Source organism: Perca flavescens, chromosome 23, assembly GCF_004354835.1.
Source record: "Perca flavescens isolate YP-PL-M2 chromosome 23, PFLA_1.0, whole genome shotgun sequence".
Taxonomy (NCBI): Eukaryota; Metazoa; Chordata; class Actinopteri; order Perciformes; family Percidae; genus Perca; species Perca flavescens.
This window is the reverse complement of record NC_041353.1, coordinates 19,255,685-19,274,264: the sequence shown is the minus strand read 5'-3', so window position 1 is coordinate 19,274,264 and position 18,580 is coordinate 19,255,685. Positions and strand designations below refer to the sequence as shown.

General features: G+C 38.9%; 1 protein-coding gene across 3 annotated transcripts in view; it reads right to left on the bottom strand.

Moving 5' to 3' along the window:
* The window catches only part of syn3 (synapsin III), a 136,144-nt gene that overhangs the window by 6,739 nt on the left and 110,825 nt on the right, over nt 1-18,580 (bottom strand). For all 3 annotated transcript variants that reach the window (XM_028570194.1, XM_028570195.1, XM_028570197.1), the window contains 6 exons: nt 10,801-10,943; nt 9,298-9,372; nt 8,915-9,017; nt 1,203-1,334; nt 419-437; nt 145-301 (listed from right to left, as the gene is read on the bottom strand). In XM_028570194.1, the coding sequence (XP_028425995.1) occupies nt 145-301; nt 419-437; nt 1,203-1,334; nt 8,915-9,017; nt 9,298-9,372; nt 10,801-10,943 (629 nt within the window). The remainder of the gene's footprint in view (nt 1-144; nt 302-418; nt 438-1,202; nt 1,335-8,914; nt 9,018-9,297; nt 9,373-10,800; nt 10,944-18,580) is intronic.

Below are 18,580 nucleotides of genomic sequence, written 5' to 3'. Positions count from 1 at the left end.
TCCAACGGGATCAACAAATTATTAGTCTCTCCCATTCACTACATATTTTTTTCTCCAAATTAAGGTCCCGTGAGGTCCACTGGAAGGGGAGGGACTTTGCCTCTCTATTGGTGTGCTGTTAGCAGGACCCCAGTGTGGACGTACTTCAGCTGTGGAGACTGTTTCGGAGCTCCAGGCCCGGAGGTGGCAGGGATGGGCCCGGGCTGGAAGGCCTGGCTGGGTGAGGTGCTGGCTGATCGGGCTCGCTGAGGTGAACCCTGGGCCGACTGAGATGGAGAGGCGGAAGCAGAGCGGTGTCCCCCTGCAGCAGATACACACATACATTGCATGAAGATGAGTTGTTTTACTTTAGCGTTAACACTGTTGCAGCCAGTGCTCTGTTGCAGTAATGAACAAATGCAACAAAAGTGTCTCCTACCTCGTCTGGGCTGTGTGGTCTGTGGATGAAGAATGATACAGGGATATCAGCACAGTGGATGAGAGTTTAAATGTTTATGCATGTACTAGCTAATGGTAATGTAGCCAGAATGGAACTGCGCACTCAGACATCTTTGGGGTCTTTAAATTCTGCTTTAAGATAAGGCTCTACACTAGTCGTACCTTTAAAAGTTATATATTATTGCATAAAATCTGTGAGATGGTAGTGTGAGTATTCAATTAGAGCATTAGAAGGAATAGTCAAGGTAAAGTAATATCAGCAGGAACATTAGCAGAAGTAGTAATAATAGCAGTTACTGTATACAGAGCTCTTTCTTTCACATTTGATTTAATTGGTTTAGCTGTTCCGATTATATTGAAAAAAATGATAATTTCTGTTTTATTTCGCAACATAAATGTCTAAATGCTACTTCAAAGTCCATACACATGTAAAATATTATTATGTTGGCCTAAAAGTAGTCACTTTGAAATATACTTCACTTCTGTACTGTACTGGAATTACAGTACGTACTTTTTAAATAGTAACTAACCCCAGGTTGCTAAAACAATACTGAAAATACAAAAAAAAAACAATACTGAGGACATGTCCTCACAGAAGACATATTTCCAATGTCAATACCTGTCGAAGTTAAACTGGAATTAGGGACGGCACAAATACCATTAGTGGGCAGAGGGGGTCGGGAAAGGGGGGTCTTATGTAAAGGTAGGGTATTCTGACTTACCTTTGTACGTAAAGGTGATCAGATATAAACGTACTGATGTACCTTGACAGAGGAAGTCTGAGGTGTGGAAACTCCCAGCAGCACCTGGGCCATCTTGTTGATAACCAGCTCTGTGATCAGCTGTCTATCTTCCTCAACGTGCTCACCAATCAGAGGCATGGAGCTGTCCATCACCTGCAGAGACAGAAAAATGCCCAATCAGGGTCCTGGTTGGTTTCAGCAGAAACACCAAAGAACTGGAACGTTATAACTTCTCCACTAGATGGCAGAATTAGATCTCTTTTCAGGAGACGTGTTCAGGCCCCAAATGGTGTCAGTGGTAAATGGACTCTGTGGTTCTTTGCCAGCAATGATGAGTCATTTTACAGAGATCACATGAACAACAATGTTCCCCACAGTAGTTTGCCACTGTTCAGACGATATAAGCTATAAAACACTCTGCTGGCCTTTAATATAAATTTATTGCCGGATGCACTGAGCCTGACACTGACTTTTCTGGTAGTTCCCATGCACTCGCACTTATCAGGAAGCCCCTTGTCTTGGATTTGTCCTGCTACATCCTCCAACCACTGCAGGGTAGTTAAGGAGTTTTTAATCAGGGGGTTGAGACCCTGAAGATGGGACACAAAATTGACAGGGCAGGATGGGATCAAATTTCTCTCTGATGTTTTTTTTTTTTCTTTTAAAAGGCCATCAGCAGCCCAGCCCTCTCTGATAATAAATCACATAAACCGAAGTAAAAAGAGAAACAGTAATAGTTTGTGTGCAGCTTGAGAGGATTGTATAGCATCATTTTCAAGGTCTTGGGAAGACTAACATGTTGAGACCTCGGTTTAGGCAGTAGATTAACTGAATACGTATTCATTTGAATGCCTCAATCTCAACTTTCCAACTAACTGTGATTTCTCTGTGCCACACTGTGATAGGCAAAAGGGACCCAAAATTAGAATTCCCAGCGAGCAGCATATAAAAAGTGACTCCATCTATAAATATTATGTTGCTCCGGGTATGACTTGGCACATACTCTACCACATCAATTGGCATACACAAACGATTAACCTAAGATTTGTTTTTTTTATTTCCCACCACTTGAGCTCACATGCACGTACACGTGTACTGCAGAACCACAGAGCACATGGGGCTCAGAGACCCGCAGTCCTCCTCCCTGAAGACCAAAACAAACAGGAGCAGAGTGTCTGCTGGCTTGGATGCAGATGCCCGCTGTGGTAGAGGAGGCTGCTGCACCGCGCCCCGGCCACAGGCTGTAAACATAGCGATGGGCACGCATTCATGTGCTGATCCTCATGTACACAGTGTGCGCCAAGCACAGTCCAACCATGTGATGAACGTGCAGGGATCCAATTACAAACAAACACTGCACCAGCTCAGCTCATTTCACTAGAGAGGGCTTCCCCTTTTCTCTGGTTGAGGTTGTTTTTATGCGTAACATCGACATTCAATTCAAAATACTTAATTAATGCCTCAAGAGCAATTCCAGGCAAGCTAGGTTTGGAAATATAAAAACACACAAATCATGTGGTTTGGTGTTTCGTTAGATTGAAATTGTGTGACCTTTGATGCTAGTAGACACAAAGACTTTGCAGAGCCAGGGAGTTGCTAGCGTTACACCCCTTCTTGCTTAATAATTAAATGATTCATTCAAGTTTTTAAAAAAAAAGTTTAAAATAACCATGACTAATTTATCGGAGTTTATCTTATTGAGTATGCTGTGTATCCTTGTCCAATGCATACGTGCCATGTGAGAATGAAAAGCTTAAAAGGCATAGCAACAGTAACTAAGAGGATGTATATATGAATAATCAAATTATAGAACCACTTAAAGGTCCCATATATATGTATGTATTTTGGCGTTTATATGCTTTGATGTTCAAAAACCACTATATAACACATTATTTTTCGCATACTGTCTCACCGTTTGGCGCCTGTCTCTTTAAGTCACCCTCTCGAAAAAAACTCAGTCTGCTTTCATTGGTCAGCTTTTCCTGGTCTTCTACATCTGCGCTCTCAGAGTCTCTGCAGTGCCATTGCAGCTGGGGAATGACTGTAATGGCACTGTAGCGTCACTTTCTACCTAAATATAGTATAGTTGTGATATCACAACCATACGGTCCTATAAGTCCTGACTCATTTAAAGGCACAGTTTCTGAATACAGATTGTGTGCATTTCTCTGCAGATTGAGCGTTTTGATACTTTGACAGCATTTATTTGGCACATTGGCCTGCTTTATAATGAAAATGACATGACAATCTCACTTTTAACAATATGGACCATTAAAGGTCAGATTAAAAGATATTGTTCCACCAGCTACTGATACATCCACCGTATGAAAACCCAACTCTTTTTGCTACAGTATGTGAAGGTGCAAGTTTTTTTATATACTCTGCAGAGTATATTAAATTTCCATCCAATAAAACACGACAGATTTTGGTAAGACCCAGCCAAACCATCCTGGACCATGTCTCATTCAGGTCCCTTTAGTTAAAAGCCCTTCCTGATGTTGAATTCTCTCCCAACATCAACATTTCATGGGGAAACACCACAAAGTAAAATGAAAATCTTTAATGGGCCCGGGTTGTTTTATGCATGCCTGAATGTAATGAATCCGGGGAATCCAGAGTATTGAAATAACATTTAAAATCTAAACTGTTTTTATGTGCCAGGGTTTCTTACTTTTACCCTTTGTTTTTCAGAGTAGTTTGAGATGTGATCATTTACTACCCGTACCAGAGAAGCCTTTAAAGCCCTTCCTTTTCTGCGTGTACCCAGCTTTTTGGCTAGAATTTGGCGGTGAGGTGGGGCGTGGCATGGTGTTTTGGCCAGTTGAGTCATTACCACAGGGGACTGAACAGAGGCCTGGCAAGCGACCGCCAGGCCCCACTTCAAACGGCGTATGGTGGCAAGCAGCGCTGGGATCCACCCTGCTGATTTATTAGGATACAGAGTCATCTAGCAGAAGACTGGAGCTGCCACTGGCCTTTTCAGCACTGGAACACAGAGGTGTTTTTCTGCACTTTTATTGAGCTGCACAGTGTTCTGTCTGGACAATGTACCCTGCTGCATGGGAAAGTTCACAACATGTGAAATGTGCTCATTCAAAATTGTGGTGCAGTCGCAGTACAGGGATGGGCACAGGGTGAAGTTTTCCTGGGAAAACAATTTTAGCTTTAAGATATCAACGTTTGTATTCCTTCCTCTTGCTTAATCATTTTTATGATTCATTCAAGTTTAAAAAAAAAAAAAGTTCAAGATAAAAAAGCCAGTTAGATAATTTGGTAACACTTTACTTGAAGGTATCTACATAAGAATGACATGACACAGTCATGACACATGAACCCTAACCCTAACTCTAACCCTAATCCTAACGTGACAAGAGTTTTTTTGTCATGACAAAAACAGAATAACACTTAAGAAGCGTTATGTCATAAACGTTTATCACGTGTTTATAATGTTTATGACACGTTCATGACAGTGTCATGTCACTCTCATGTAGATACCTTCAAGTAAAGTGTAACAGATAGTTTATCTAATTTTATCCTATTGAGTATGCTGTGTATCCTTAAACTCTATTTACTGTATATATCCTCTCCATCTGTCTGTATCATTCAAATACACTAGCTCGGGTATGTCACGATTTTCATCAAGTAAAATCATGTCATGGTTTTGAGTCAAATCATGTCATGTCACAAAATTAAAAATGCCTTTTCCATGTTGTCACTTTCTGTTCATATCATGTGGCAAATACATGCCAAAAAATGTGACATCATGCTAGGCTGTGCTGTAATATAATGTGACATCCTGCCGTGTCATATCACAGACCAAATTATGATATAATATGATACCAGTGGTTAAAAAAAAAAAAAAAAAAGAGTATTGAGATCTTTTACTTCAATAAAAGTAGCAATACTGCAGTATAAAAATACTCTATTAATAAAAGTCCTGCATTTATAATTCATAAAGTACAAAAGCATTAGCGGCAAAATGTACTTAAATACAGGGTGCGAACTACGGGGGAGCTAGCGGGAGCTAGGCTCCCCTTAATAAGACATGGGATCCCCTGAAAACGTGATTTATGAAATTTCGGGGGGTCTCTAAAAATATTGACAATGTGTCATTTTGACGTGCAATTTCAGTTTTGTGTAATGTGATCGTGGATTATTATGTATAAAATTGCAAAAATATTCATTCATGCATGATGGCGATTTAAACCTAATTCACTTCAATAAAGATAACTATACATGCTATTCTTGTCATGAGCATCAAGGCGTGGCGGCGCTGTGGTGCAAATTCAACTCATGTTTAGTACATGTTAACTCAAAGATTCGCAGAAAAAATATAAACATTGTAGGCCATTAATTGGCGCGCAAAGTCCTTGAAATACATTCAGCAGTAAGCATCATATAGCCATGGCAAAAAGAAAACAAGGCAGTTTAATTAATTTTGGTTTTACTGAGAAATTGTGTAGCGATGACGTTAATAGCACGACCAATTCACCTGCTGCAAGCCCTGTTAGTTAGCACACCTCCCAGCTGAAGAAATAATGTCCTCTCTGGCTGAAGATGATCCTAACCCCTCTTGCTCCTCTCTCCCGTTAAATTGGAACAGCCAGCAGTGAGAGAGACTGGAGGATGGAAGCTTGGGGTGTGTCGCTAAGGTCTAATTGAACGGAGGAATTATGGTATTCTTCGGTAGCCTGAGTAACTTTAACCATTGTTCATCAATTTTCTCTTACCAGTGTATCGCCGTGAGTACGTCTTCCACAGCAATCCCCGCCAATCGGTTCCACAACGTCCCAGTTAGAGAGTAAATGGTGTAAACATATTCTTTGTAAATCTTTACAATCATTCCCTGAAAGAACCAACCAGGCCTGCCTTGTTGCGCGACCCAAATTTCCTTAAAACTAGCCATTTCCAATGTGTGGCTTGCTAGCTCGAAATTTGTTGTTGTTTCCCGAAGCGAAGGGATTTTGAGAACGGCAACACACACAGAGTGCGGAAGGTGAGGGCATCCGGTGCATGAGCAACACACCGGATGTCATGCTTTATCCTGGAAATGTACTTCTGTTGATCCAGACTAATGTTTAGTAGACATAATATTTACCATGTTCACTGTCTTAGTTTAGTGTGTTAGCATGCTAACATGCTCACACTCACATAGCCAACGTGTTGATGTTTAGCAGACATAATGTTTACCATGTTCACTGTCTTAGTTTAGGGTGTTAGCATGCTAACTTTTGCTAATCAGCACTAAACATAAAGCAGCTGAGGCTGATGGGAAGGACTTTAATTTTGAAGTTAGGCTAATACAAGTGTTGGAAGTAATGGACAAATGTAAATCTTGACCTGATGATAGCTCTATATGGAAAGTGAAGGACTCCCCAAAGTGATTACCAATCAACTGAGTTCCATTATTATGTTGCATCATGTAATGTCACTGTTATGCTGTGTTGCATCTGTCGAGTTGATTTTCTATTGTCATGTTACATGTCATATTGTCGTGTTGTATAGTGTCATGTCATCTGACATTAAGTACTTTGCTGTGTCATGATGTTGTGGGATATCATGTCTTGTCACAGCCTTCTCTATTGCCTGGACACGTTTTCAGTGAATCAACACAAAGCTGGAGTTTGCTTCATGCTAATACCATCAGCAGTAAACTGTTAATGAAGTGCCTCGGAGCAGCTCATTACTTCTCATTAGGGAGAGGTGTCATGGCTGATGTCTTTGTCTGGAACAAAACACAGATTCCCACTGTGATGGACCGGCAGCTCGTCCCTGTCGCGGTTAATTAAATACCATCATGCTGAAGGGTTAGAGCGAAAGAGACAGCTAGATAGAGCAGACGAGGAGGAGGAAGTATCGCTCATCAGAGAACATTGTTACTACACTGTGTCACCAGTTTCTCTGTCCAAACAGTCCGGCTCTAAGAAACACATCTCTAGGGAGATGGTAGATATTTCCTGAGATTGAGTTTTTAAAAAAGAGGCTTATTTTCTCACTGCTGACCTCACCCAGTGTATAGATAGAGAGAAGTGTGATGTCATGGTCTCAAGCTAAATATGGGCACATCAGACGTCCCTGTTTCCTCAGATTTGAAGACATAGGAGACCGCTTTAAAACAAAACTGATTACAGATGATATAACTATTTCTCTTCTCATCTGGGGTATAATAATCAAAGGAAAATTCCCCCAACATATCATCCTTTTACATAGTACATCACCAGTCACTGCTGTGCAAGGACATTCAAAGGCAATGTTATGATTACCCTCTCTACTGTTCTCCTAACCAGCCTCGTCTACCTCCACTTCAGCAACTGATTTTCTATTTTGCAACAGCCCTCATACAACAGGATTACTGATTTTTAATGTGCCAGTAGAGAAAGTGACAACTGATAGCAGACTGAGATGTAATTAATAGAAAGCAAGACATGACCCTTACTAAACTCTCAACTCCCAAGCGTTTTGGTCTGAGGTACCCCCACAGTCCTGTAGGAGTGGATGTTGTTATTTTTTAAGGTTGGTTTGGTCAGCAGTCACACTACTATTAGCCTACTAGACTACTCAGTCCTCGCCACAGCAGACGCGGGTTCAATTCCGACCTGTGGTCTTTTGCTGCATGTCATTTCCCCCTCTCTCTCCCCACCTTTATGCCTTAACTGTCCTGTCCAATAAAGGCCTAAAATGCTGAAAAAATAATCTTAAAAAAAAAGAAGATGCTAAAACATAGACCTGAAGGGAACTGCAGAGTTGGTGATAATTCTCCTCTGCCAAGAAGCTTGTTTGTCTGTTTGTTTGTCATTCAGCAAGATTATGGAAAAACTACTGGTCTGATTTTCATGCCTTGGCGGAGGTCTGCCCTTCTAGTTACTGTGAGTGACTATTTACATTACACACAGTCAGTTGATCAGTGGTTAATATAAAAATATCGGTAAGAGCAGCTTTAACATGTTACATGATGTGATGTTACTGACCCTTGAATGCATTTCCAGCATAGTGTGGCCTCAGTGGGATATGAATCCTAACCCAGGCAGTGTTATTGCCATGTTCAACCCATTGGGGAATTAAACCCCAAACTTGAAGTTACTACTCACCAAATGGTCTGTGTCAGGTCATGCCACAGTCATTTAATTTGTCCACAAACTGGAAACTGCACGTAGAATGCCAAACTTTACCAGTGGACTTAGAAAAAAAAAGGCTGTCTTGGTAGTGAGTCAAACACTGTGACTTGTGATGTTTTCATTTTACTGCCTGTGTTTGGTCTACAGACTAATCCTTCTTTCAAGGCTTGGTGATCATGTGCCATCAAGTCTGGCTACACCCTTCCCTGTGGACTTTTACCATGATATGAAAATAGTATCAGGAAAGGAGATTGAATCCAAGCTAATGTTTACACTGGATTGGCGTTTTAACATGCTATGGTACTACACAGATAACTGGTGTAGGCCGAGCGCTGGTAACTTGCCAAGAACGTTGGAAATGTTTGGAATGGGACATGGTGTCCGTCTGTCCACCCACCTTTAACTCATCGTTTAACACGCCCTTTGTAAAAATCTGAACATTTGATGAATATCAAATGAATCTACTAAATATACTTTAGTGTTTGTTTCAAAATACACTGAAACTAAAATATAAGGTGTATCTTCCTGATAGCAAGATTCAGCCTTTTTTTTCTTGAAACAGTCTTTCATTTTCCAATCTCAGACTGAAGTTGGGGGTTATTCCGAATACAAACTGACCTCGATGATATAGTCGTTGCCGTCTTTTCCATGGACGGCCTTCACTGCACAGATGTCTAGGCCACCAAACATCTCAGCGCAGGAGTCCACCCACAGCTGATATCTGGAACACAGTAACCCCAATAACTGATAAACCAATAACTAAAAACCCCATAATCACTGGAGATTTCATGAAGGGCAGGTAGGACTTTACAGGGCTCACAGTTAACAAGTAAACTTGAACTACAATATTTCAAAAAAGCTGCATCATTATGTGGAATTGATATATACATATAAGAGATTTAGCAAAAACACAGACATCTTTGAAAGTATAAAATATACAAAAAGTAGTACATTGTCCAAACAGGTCATCATTTTTCCACTGTGTCTCTGAGTCAGCTCACCTGTCAGTCATTGCGATCTGTTCCAACATAGCAGAGCCCGTGTTAGCCTTCCAGTTTCCAGAGATGGATGTTCTCCTGCAAATCAGAGAAAAACATGGAGAAATGAATCCACCCACCTGCGGTTAGAAAGCTCCACCGCTCTACCAAGACTTAGTCACACTCACAGCTATTGCTTGTGTGGCTGAACAGAACACCTCATGGGAGAAGCTATCGTCAGTTCATCAGTGATGGTAATTGCCATCCGCACCTACATTATGTTTGTGTCAGAGCCATTTAAAGACATGCTTTCATGTGAATTGCCAATCCGCATCCTACATTATGTTTGTGTCAGAGCCATTTAAAGACATGCTTTCATGGTGAGGCCAGGGGAAAACGAGATGAGATAAGGCTTGGCTACTCTTTTCCTCTGCTTTTGGTCAAGTAATTGTTTAGATACAGAGTCATGCAAGTTAAGAGGGTGTTGACTCATTGTCTTTGTTGCTATAGAACAAGATATCTTGCTTCAGAATGGGTGTGTGGGTTTAAAGGAGGCATGGGACCATGACTTCTCAGAATCTAAGAAAAAAGGTTGACAATTGGTGACAGATTTTCTTTTTTTTGTTTATTGCGGCAATATTGCATCGTGGCAGCTAATATGTTTTCCTAGCAGATGAGGCCTTCTGCCATATTCGCCAGGGCTTTTAATGTAGTCATTTCAAAACTTGTTTCTTCAATTTTTGACACGTTTAAAAAAAGGTTACATCAAAATGTAGTTGATGTCATTTTTCAATGTGGTAAAACGTTGTCAAAAGTGTTCCGTGAAACATATAAATTAACAAACATCATGGCAGTGTTGGCCCGACACAGGGTGCCATGGGATCCAAATGTCTAAAGTAACCGTTTCAGAGAAGAATTTACAAGAACACACAATACATAATAGCCAATCTTATTTCTCACTTTCTTTCAGTATATATACACAAGTATCAGCCATGGCTACATATTACCTCTTACTACTGTTTTAAGACCGGCCTGATTTTCCTGCAGGTAATACCTGCTTTACTACTAACTACTTTACTAGTTAGCTAGTATTCTAGATTAAAGTTATAAAAAACTACCTCATGGCTGTCAAATACACCTGCACAAGTCAGGTCAATGTCACTTTGCCCATCGTTTTCTATACTATGTCGTTTTCACTCACTCATATGCAAAGTAGGTTAAAGTGATCTAATGCCAAGATCAGAATTTGTGATGACTTTCTGAAGATGTTGAAAATTCATGACTCCGATTTATTAAAATAATACTTAATCAGTTGCACTGCAATGCTCTAAAATTTTACTCAACAGATATCTGCTAAAGATCACAACAATATTTACATATTTGTAAATAAACCAAAACATGCATTGAAATAAGGCAGATATCTGTAATGGTATCAGACCACTGATTGAAACCTACATAAAGTTACATTCTTTAACCTTGTTGGCCCCTACGGTCAAATGTACAATGCTGGCAGTGTGATCTTCTTACATGTAAGCCTTGTAGTTGTTGCCAATCTTCTGGATGCGGATATCGTACTTGGACTGGACGTAGGGCTCGGTGGTGGCGTAGGTCCTGGCCAGAGCCACCACGCTGGTGATGTCCTGGAAGTCCTGTTGGTTTTCCACTTTGATCTGTGGGAGAGACGCCACTCGTTAGAGAACAGCTAATTAAAAAAGCGAGTCGTCAAAGCTGGCCATGGGCGCTTAGAATCCCACAGGAATTTCACACTTGTACACTGGCGGGATAATGAAAGGTCCCTGGATGGAAACACTGCCAGAGGCGGCCTTGAACTGCATAACCTCACTTCCATCAAGTGATTAGACTGTACACTATACACACAGACTGAGGGAAAATGACGCAATGTGAACCCATCAACATGAAACATGGCTCTTACATAAAACTCAAAGGTGTTTTTCACTATAACTTTTAGATAATTAGGTAATGATGAGGTGTGACATTGAAACATGGGAAAGAAACAACTAGTTGCCCCTCAGTGGCAATCTCCAAGACCCTTGTGTATTTCTATCTACACACTATCTTGGATACAGAGGCTATCATTGGTCTTCTGATGTCTTCTTCTTTGGATTTTCTGTGGATGATGTTTCTGTATGGAGCTAAATCAGGGCCAAATGTTTTGTTCATTTGAAAAAAATATATATAGTTGAAAAAATAAAGCTTGAAATTGAAAATTTAAGTTTTGGTCAAAACTTGGAAAAAATAAAACCATGTATTCAAACTTAAAATAAGTGTACCAATTTTTCTTTCAGTTTGAATAAAATATAGATTAAATTCTGGAATTATTTTGAATAAATTATAAATTTTCATTTTTCACTTTAATATTTGTTTTCAGTTCCACATTTCATGTTTTCAGATTCAAAACTTATTTTTTTTTTCGCCTTCAAATCTTTTTTTTTTTTCGTTTCAAATCTTTTTTTTTTTTCAGATCTGTTTTTCACTTTCAGATAATTTTTTTTCGGTTTCAGACTTTTGGCCCTGATTTTGCGTGTGGGGCGTGGCTTCAACTCAGAGGGGCGTGGTATTATGAGTGACAGCCTAACAACGAAGGCAGAAGACTCCTCTGTCATGTTGACTTCAGGAAATGGTGTTACTGTGAGAACTATGACTGAATGCTTTCTATCCACTATATACATGTGATGTTTACTTAATAAACTGATGCAAGTGACAAAGTTCCATTTAAAAAATTGTATTGGACAACACATGGTATCAATTACACTATAAGAGCAATAAACTGATTGTGCAGTTCGGCAGGAACAATGACTTCTCCCACTTCCATGTATGACATTGAATGTAGCACCACAGTATTCACTCGGCAGTCAGCATAGCGTCCGCTCCGCCAAGGCAAACTGCTGGCGCAGCCCACAGGTAAGACATGTGAAAGATATTAGCCTTTTTGAATAGATACTTTGGGACATTATCCCGCAGTGGCATTTTTTTTTTGTCATTAACACATAAAGGGAAAATAGGTGGACAGCTGGAAATGAAGCATCGCTAGCACAAAAGTTAGCATTAACTAACGTTAGCTTCACACTAGCTGGTGTTTTTACACCAATTTTAGTGTCCAGCTCAAGTTTTTTGACTTTAACGTGTAGTGGTCTTTGTTAACCTCTGTTTGTCAGAATGACCATAACTCGACAGTGGCTGCCTGCAGCCGTACAGCCTTATAAATGTAAAACATTATAGATAACTAACATTGCTAGTGTTACCTTTTCATGGTTAGTTTAAACAACATAACTTGTCCTGGTCCGCTTTGTTAATCAATCAATCAAAGCTTTTATTACGGACACACACGGTCCAGAAAACAGACAGTAAGACATACAAATACAAAAAGACAAGTTAGTGTATTCTGATACTTAAGTTAGGCTGTGGTAGAAGCCTTCAAAGTTTGCCCACTTGGCATATTTTGTAAGGCATAACTGTCATGCTGTTGTTACATGTAACGTTATAGTGTAAAACGTAATTTATCAGGCCAGAGCATTAATGTAAAGTCATATTTGTCTACTCTATAAAAGGAGACCTTCTTCACTGCAGCCAGTGTCAAGTTATGGTCATTCTGACAAATCGAGGTTAACAAAGACCAATACACGTTAAAGTAAAAAAAAACTTGAGCTGGACACTGAAATTAGTGTAAAAAAACACCAGCTAGTGTGAAGCTAACGTTAGTTAATGCTAACTTTAGTGCTAGCGATGCTTGATTGCCAGCTTTGTCCAGCTGTCCACCTATTTTCCTTTTATGTGTTAATCACAAAAAAAATGCCACTGAGGGGATAACGTCGCAAAGTATCTATTCAAAAATGCTAATATCTTTCACATGTCCTACCTGTGGGCTGGTGCCAGTGAATACTGTGGTGCTATAAGTCATACATGGAAGTGGGAGAAGTCATTGTTCCTGCTGAACTGCACAATCTGGCACAGTTTATTGCTCTTATAGTGTAATTGGTACCATTTATTGTCCAAAACATTTTTTTAAATGGAACTTTGTCACTGGCATCAGTTTAAGTAAAAATCACATGTATATAGTGGATAGAAAGCATTCAGTCATAGTTCTCACAGTAACACCATTTCCTGAAGTCAACATGACAGAGGAGTCTTCTGCCTTCTTTGATAGGCTGTCACTCATAATGCCACGCCCCTCTGAGTTGAAGCCACGCCCCCACGCAAAATCAGGGCCAAAAGTCTCAAACCGAAAAAAAATATCTGAAAGTGAAAAACAGATCTGAAACCGAAAAAAAAAAAAGATTTGAAGCCGTAAAAAAAAGATTTGAAGCCGTAAAAAAATAAGTTTTGAATCTGAAAACATGAAATGTGGAACTGAAAACAAATATAAAAGTGAAAAATGAAAATTTATAATTTATTCAAAATAATTCCAGAATTTAATCTATATTTTATTCAAACTGAAAGAAAAATTGGTACACTTATTTTTAGTTCAAATACATGGTTTTATTTTTTCCAAGTTTTGACCAAAACTTAAATTTTCAATTTCAAGCTTTATTTTTTCAACTATATATATTTTTTTTCGAATGAACAAAACATTTGGCCCCGATTTAGCTCCATATTTCTGTAGGTGGTGCTCTTTTTCTTTGTCTTATTCAACTACGTTGATACACAGATTTATGAGGTATATTCCATCAGGTCATGGGAAATGGGGCATCTTAAATGTGGCTGTCACAACTCAGTGTCTAAGATGCAAAATGACTCAGTCCAGAGCTTCCACTCACTCATCACCATCCCTCTAACTGGTATCATCCCAGTTCTACACAGTGGAAGTGGTGGGAACCAGATAGTGAAACCAGGAAGCCCTGGTTTACTCTTCTGGGGTTTAAACTCATCACTCTGTTTTGCTCTTCTAAAAGGTGGGTTTAAGTGAAGTTAATCGGTGTAAAGGTCATCAGCTGACTCTGAAATGGTATGGAAATGTTGTCTGTTGATCTAAACTAGGCTTCATGTCCTTTCCAGGGGTGTACAGGGTACACTAGTTCTGCCTCAAATGCTAAAATAAAGCAAGTTAGCCCAATTGTTGCATGTAACTTGCATGATTTAAACCTACATTGTGTAATTTTTTGAGTTGATTCTTAGCAAAAACCACTTTGTTCGTTCACAAATAGGTGCTCATTCATGTGTAATTACTTCCACCAACTCATCAAAGTATTCTCGTAAGCGTAGAATCTGACATTCAGAATCATTCAGAATACATACGAGCGACTCACTCGAATGACGGCAGCCTCGTTGCGCCTCATTAGCCAAAGAGGGCCATTTCGCCCTCTTACACCTATTGGCACCGTGACAAATGCCAGGCGGAGATTACTCGCCAGGGAAGCGAAAAAGAGAATAAAAATGACAACGCGACAGGCAATGCAACAAGACCAAAGTTAATATTGGAGTGGCTAGAATAGCTGCGTGTAAATGATGGAGAGAGCTAATTTCGGGTTCGGCCACCGTAGGAGGAAGGCCTAGAAAGTAATATTCAGTTGGTTGTCATATACAATTTCACCCTTAGATGGAAGAAATTCTTACACAGTGTAGCTTTAAGGACCGATTTTGTAGAACTTGGCTATAAAAAGTTGCATTCTAACACAGTAAAAAGGTTCAGAGTACTATCTCACTGCTAGATCGACATAAAATAATATTGTGCCATTGGTGATGTAAAAAACGCTCAGTGACATACTGTTCCTGTCATACGGCTCATTATGGAGCATTGAATGGAAAGCACAAATGGACATTTGACACTTATCTACCAGCGACGATATGTGAGGTCTTAGTTAATAATTTATTGTTGTGTTTATAAGGGTTTAAGTTAAGTGCACTTTCACACACAAACAAATCCTAGAAAAGGCTGAAAAAATAAATTGAAGAAGAAATTGTCTGGGTGGAACAAAGAAATCCCAAGGAGCTTTTAAAAAAATGATGCAACACTTACCAAAAAATGAACAAGAGAACCCACAGTGGGAAAACAAATAAAGTAAAACATGAGTAAGAGCGTGAATGGTTCTGAAACAATAAAAGTAGGTTTATATGTTTAAGAGAAGGGTGGGCAACTTTGATGGTTAATGTGGTCCAGTAAACAGTGTTGTCACTTTGATGGGTGATAAAAAGAAAACTCTTATTGGAATCCACATAAAAAGATGTTGTCAAATGAGCTCAGAGGGCAGACTAGCAAATATGTTTCTTTTTTTTATTTCTCAAGCTACAAGTAAATGTCAGATAAACAGATTTTAAATGTAAAAAACATTTTTCTTAGAGTTGAAGGCCAAGGGTACAGCAGTAATACAGCATACACTGTGGCCTCCATGTTGGAGAAGCTCAGTTATTAGAGAACAGCTGATGTTGTCTTTGAACCTTTATAACAGCTGGTCTCTATATTATTTATTATCTCACTCATTTTGAGTTTAGATAATGCTTGCTTATTAGTAAGTCTTAAATATATCTGACTTCAGTGGATGCACCCTAGCTAGCATATTAGTAGATGGTACCACTGGCTAATAGCTGAAAGTACTATAGATAGTACTACTGTTTGTCACATTGATCAAATGTATGCATTTCCTGTTGAAACAGCATGGTTGGGTCAGATATAATGTTAGCTAGCTTTTTAGCATGCTAACCAAATTAGTTTTATTGAGTTTTCATAAAAGCCTGTTGTAAATACACTCTACTTATGCATTAACGTAGCTTAAAGTTAGTCAATGTCACTTTTTAGAGAGGTAGTAACTTAGCTCTTTCTCTTAGAAAGTGCAAAATTAAATTGCTAGGAAATATAACACACCCATGTGTATTTCAGTACACTCAGGTGTTTTGCTGCTACAGTCTTACTCGGTCTGGTATAGCCAGTAGCTTATTTTGGATAAAGTTAGCTAATGTAAGCTAATGAATACGAGATGTCTGCATATATTGTATTGTCCACTTGCAATGCCATATATGCCATACTGTGCTGAAATATGGGAAATGCATATAAAACAAATTGAGATCCTATAATTAAACTTCAGAAGAGAACTATTAGAATAATACATAAAGCGTGTTATTGTGAATCACCTAATGAAGTTCCAGCATCTTAAAATTTCCAGATCTTGTATATTTAAAAACTTTGGAAATACTTTTTCGAGTTGTGAACAATGGCTGTCCAGTCTGTATCCTTTTTTAATTAAGAGAAAGTATTTATAATTCAAGACAGTTCTCTATCTTTGAAAGTGGTAAAGTGAGGACTAATGTAAAATATGGATGTGTTTCAGTTTTGAGGGTTCAATTATGTAATTAACTTAATGATGAGTTGAAAATGTGTCTTTGTTGGGTTTCAAAAAGCTTTAACATCTAAAATAATTAAGGGTTATGAAGTAATTTGATTAATATGTAAAATTACTAGGATTGTATTAAAGTATTTAGTTTCATCTAGGTTTGCTGGATTTCTGGGTGATTCTATGGGGATTATAGGATGGGAAAAAATAAGCCTTGGCTTCAGCCTATTCCTTTTTCGGTTAGCTATGGTGGCAAATTGTGGGAATGAATGGTTTCTTTCATGTATGTTAACCTACATGAATGTATTCATCATCTTCATCATTGTTTATTCTCTATCATATTATTGTATAAATGACATAAAGATAGATGTATGCACTACAAAGTTATTATAAATGGGTGCATTCAGCTAACTTCTTTCATACTACAAGTGTTGCTCACAGAGTGACTAAAGCATTGAGGCTGAGCACTGGACCTTGCCCGTTAACAGTAATCGGGCAGAAGTTGAAACAACAAAGTCAACTGAGGGATGGGAAGTGACTCAGTTGACATCATGGTTCCAGAGGTAGAACCTGAAAGCTAGTGGCAGGTCCAGCTCTGAGCTGTAAGTACGCAAATTCATCCAGAGAATTATGCAATTCCTCTGGGAAACTAAACAAACCGTAATGATGCAAACAGAAAAGCAAAAAGGTAAGCCAGAGAAGGTGAAACACTGGCATGGAGATGAAGAACTACCCCTGGTGGAAAAAGGCATGTCATTCTGGTCAGTGCCCGGACCAAATGACTTAGAGGCTGACTGGTATAAAAACATGTAATGGGAAAATTGGGTATACAGCTTCACTTAGCTACTGTTATGTCAATATTGTTGGTTGAATAAAAAAGGCGAAATGAGTAGTGGTATTTATTTTGTATATCCTATTAAGAGGTGAATATACAAACTTCACTTAACTCCCTGACTAAGAGCGAGTGAAATGAGACTACAAGCAGGAAACAATAAACATGTCTCTTGGTGAGATAGTGTTTAAATGTTGATATGTGACATGATAACATGTAATGTAACACAAGAAGAGAAAAGTTGTTATGTTATTGAACTGCTTCAGTAATGTCACTTATGTCTGTTTGCTAGTCTAAATCGACAACAGGTCAAGTTTTTTTAAGCCAAGGACCCCTTAACTGAAAGAACGACGGATCAGGGACCCTCTACTACATATGTTGTACAAAATTAAGTTGCATAAACTGGGCATACAATTATGTGAAGTGTGGCCTAAACCCTTTATACATACCTTTTTAGTAAGATAATAAAATAATAATTGTTGGCATGATTTTCTAAATCATGTTTTAATGTTTAACATATGTAGCACAGTGAATCCTTATGTAACTGTATCAGTGGATGGCTACCTTAGTGACCTATAAGCCAGTAAGCCTATCATCAATGTTTTTCGTTCAAAAATAGGCAGATTTATATTTGCTGATAATATGTTGGATTTATGTAAGGAGATCTGCATGAAAAAATGTAACAATAATCTAATAATTTGGTGGCCCCCCTGCAGTAACTCGGAGCAACCCTTGTTGAAGATCTCTGATTTACGGGATAGTTGCGGTGCGGTCGGAAGTTCTTCCGGATGTCCCTTACTTTCAGCTTTGTTCGAGTTAACTTTAAACTGTGGTCGCATCGAGCAACATTAACCAGAACCTCTAAGCAACAATACAGGCCAAAAATGGCTAGTTTAAAGGAAAATTTGGATCATGCAACAAGGCAGGCCTACTTGGTTCTTTCGGGGAATGATTGTAAAGATTTACAAAGAATACGTTTAATGCATTTACTATCTAACTGGGACGTTTTGGGACCAATTGGCGGGAGATTTGCAATCAACAAAATACACACGGCGATAGACTGGTAAGAGCAAATGATGTTTAACCATGTATCCAGCTAATTTAAATAGCTCACGTTACTGTTCACTTTATTTAATATTGTATGTGGTGTTTTCTTTTGTGGGGTGCAAATGTTCCACTTAAATAAGTTCCT